This window comes from Penaeus japonicus, unplaced genomic scaffold, assembly GCF_977035675.1.
Source record: "Penaeus japonicus unplaced genomic scaffold, GWHDUDI00000001_assembly GWHDUDI00000040, whole genome shotgun sequence".
NCBI lineage: Eukaryota > Metazoa > Arthropoda > Malacostraca > Decapoda > Penaeidae > Penaeus > Penaeus japonicus.
The window spans coordinates 10211129-10214590 of record NW_028234442.1 but is presented as its reverse complement, the minus strand read 5'-3'; the positions used below and the strand labels follow the sequence as shown (position 1 = coordinate 10214590).

The 3462-nt window shown below is 39.6% G+C and overlaps 1 protein-coding gene across 3 annotated transcripts in view; it reads right to left on the bottom strand.

The window, feature by feature from the left end:
• Positions 1-1513: 1513 nt before the first annotated feature.
• Positions 1514-3462, bottom strand: part of LOC122244519 (uncharacterized) — a 6545-nt gene continuing 4596 nt past the window's right edge. For all 3 annotated transcript variants that reach the window (XM_086534175.1, XM_043002445.2, XM_043002444.2), the window contains exons 5-8: positions 2869-2995; positions 2477-2625; positions 2045-2332; positions 1514-1867 (exon numbers count right to left, since the gene is read on the bottom strand). In XM_086534175.1, the coding sequence (XP_086390301.1) occupies positions 1724-1867; positions 2045-2332; positions 2477-2625; positions 2869-2995 (708 nt within the window). In that variant the 3' untranslated portion in view covers positions 1514-1723. The remainder of the gene's footprint in view (positions 1868-2044; positions 2333-2476; positions 2626-2868; positions 2996-3462) is intronic.

Below are 3462 nucleotides of genomic sequence, written 5' to 3'. Positions count from 1 at the left end.
AGATTACCACTTGGAAGCATGGTATATTATTTAAATCATGCACTCTTTACTCCTGAAGATGCCATACTATAGGAAGGCTCGTCTTCCACTGTAGCTGCTCTCTACCTCAACCAGTGAGTAAATCTACCTCTCAATTCACTCTCTCTCTCTGCATACAAATCCATAAGCCAATAATGGCGACGCTGTGTCTGAGGTATGATACCGGGATTATGTGTGGCACCTGTGGCGTTGCACTGTGGTACTTTGTGTGGTTCACAAAGTATCACAACCAGCAGAATTATAAGCTTTCCTTTTATCATAGTACCAACAGAATGTCTATATATGAATAATTTTGTAATGTGAATAAAATTATGAAATTGCAACAAACTCCCTTTCTGTCCTACAAATATATCATAATCATTCGTTTACATGGAGAGTATGCCACACAGAGAGATAAACGTATTCAGTCTTTTATGAATCTGATATGCCTAATCAAACGACATATACTTCTGATAAATAAAATGATAAAACCCTAAAAATTGGTGAATAAAAGACTGACTGTTTATGATGCAGAGGTTTTGTGTCATATTGCAGCTCGTGCTACCATCTAGCTACTGCCTCAGGATACAATAAAAAAAAAAAAAAAAAAAAAAAAAAACGGGCTAGCTATAGGGCACACTGCACAGCATCATTCAACTCCCCAGACTACTGTCTCCCAGTAGCACAGGATTTCTCCTTGGCCCAAGTTGGAATGGGTCAGGTAGAGTCATCACCTCTTTCATTGACCTCGTTGCACCTGGGCGCCATTTTGTTCCATCTCTTACTGGTAACCTTTCCAGTATGGGAAGCCCTCTGATCCTGTTCCCTAGGTTATTGGGACTTCTAGCCCCCCCCCCCCCCCCCTTATGGAAGGATGGTAGCCATTTGGGGAGAAATTAGGAGCTCAGTGATGATCCCTGGATTTGACCTACTCTAACAGGGAACCGGCTATTTGATCTCGAAATTACTCGGGTCCATCCTTAACCACTTGCCACCGTTATTTGAATGACCGACCCAGTTACGGAAAGGACAAAAGAGATCAAGGGGATTACTGCTACCATCACTTTGGCAACCCTTTCTGTTTCTTTTTTCTTTGACATCAATATGGGGGCAGTGTATTGTACGCCATTGCTGGGCGTTTTACATTGCACCAAAAGCAGAATGGAAAGTGGGGCAGCTTAACTTTAACTCTCCCAGAAATCTCAAAATAATTTTATACTTCACTGACATTGGGCTGATCATCAAAGTTGATTTTTTATTTCTGTTTGTTGTACGAACCAAGACCAAACTAATTTCCATTCTCTGTGTAGTCTAGTCTTACCACCTTGATGCTCGACATAAATTTTCGATAATTTTGTTATATTTAGTAATTTCTTTTATTCTTTATTTAGGCACGTTCTATTTGTTAAACTTTCTTCTAGGGTCTGAATGTTTGTTGATTTTGAAGTCGAATCTGGAATTGCAATTCAGAGACTATGAAAAATAAACCTCATACTGCAATATGAATGTTTATTGCCATAGGTATGAGATGGCAGCATTAGCATAATGAAAGGTTAAATACTATAAGATGAATGACACGCATGCTTAGATGAGATTCACAAAAAGATAAGAAATAGCTAGTTGCATCACATTTGAAGCATAAGCCATAGTCCTCTGGTTCAGGGTCGGTCATGGTCCAAAATCCTCAAAGATCTGAAGCGATCTATTAATCTTTTGTCCTCTTTCTCACATACTGCTTCTCCATCTGCCCAGGTTGCCATGCCCGGACTCTCTGCTGATTGAGTGTGGCCATTCTCTCTCTCTGCTCATACGCTGCCATGGCTCGTCTCAGAGAGTCCTCAACCCAAGTCTGAAAGAAGTTTCATATTCGTGTACTTCACTAAGTAAAGTATCATTTGCCAAGCCAAGTCATGTGCCCCAGCGTCAGGTCATATAGCACTACATAACATTGTTTTTATTAGCTCTGGTCAGCTATTTGGTCTATTTGTTTTGTTTCAACAGTAGTCAAACTTCACAATACACTTACCCTGCCAGATGATAGTAAGTTTGTTCCGAATGTCCATGTGTTCGACAAAACGATTCGGCTTGAGTTAATAATCTCTTGTGTAGCTCTATTTAGATCCCGAGATTTGAAAGATTCCTGCATGGTAGTTAAACTCCTTTGAAAGTCGGGGCCGAGTCGTTGGGCGATCTGGGAATTTAATTGGAACGCAGACCGGGCAAATCTCATGGGAAAGGAAACTTCTTCTCCACTTTCCGGCTGACGGCGAACTTCGTCGTATACCGTCGACGCTGTCTGACGTCCGAAATCGTACTGGAAATATAATCGTGTGAGAATGGCGCTGATTCATACTAAATCGTTCAGTGCAGAAGGTATTTAATTCGCTGTCTTCATTGCTCGTTCTCAAAAATCAATCGTGTTTAGCCAAGCATCCAGAAAAATTAATGTAAAACTAACCAAAAGAGAGACAGAGAAGGAGCCATCTATGCTTGCGCGTGTGTGTTTCATGTGCGGGTAAGCAACGTTGTGCACTGTGCGATAAAGTCGCCTTCTGGTCTTGACCAAAAGTGCTGCTGTCTTCGCCCCCACGCTGTCTGAATCTACGACTGTACATGCAGAAAATGGTTGATGTTATTGCATTATTCCTTTAGTGATTTTTTTTCAGTGTCTAGTTTGATTCTTCGCTTTAGTAACATTTCAAAGCTCTGTATTGAATAAGCTTTGAGCAAAAAAATGTATGTCAAGCCAATATAGTTGAATTTTTTGCCATGTAGAGAACCAAAATCAATTTATAGACATGTACTTAGAGACTAGTCTTTTTTTCGAATGCATTCCATGACGGATCTCACCTGTATCCTTTAGGTCTCCTGGCTTGGCTGGCAAGTACCTGTCCAATAGCGTGTTTGCAACGTTGACAATCCGTCCAGCTACGCCCGTGGCAGCCTGCCCTCCGGACAACGTCGTCATGAATTCCACCTGAAATATAGTTGTCTCATCTTTATAATTAGCCAAAAGTATAGTTGCTAGGCGGGCTTATTGCTATGTTTATTATTAGTTACATTATTTAGACGCTGCGATTTTTACTTTGTTATTTTTTTAGCTACATAAATTCCAGATAAAACAGCGAAACGGTAATACTAATTATTTGATCTAAAAATGTAAGAATGAAAATAGGCATATAGTCAGGGGGAAAATTCAGCAACACTTTCGGGATCCTCTATACATTGGGAAGGACTTTTAGAAGATGAAAAAATAGGGAACCTGATTCAAAAAGGAAAATGATACATGGCAAGTTTATTTTTTATTTTTTTTTATTCTATGCCATCATTAAGTCTTCGGCAATCTTCAATGACAACGATCTATTGAATACGAGATAAAACAATAGAAACAAAAAAATAAAAGAATATATGATAACAGTGAACATACAAACAGTTCTTTCGAGA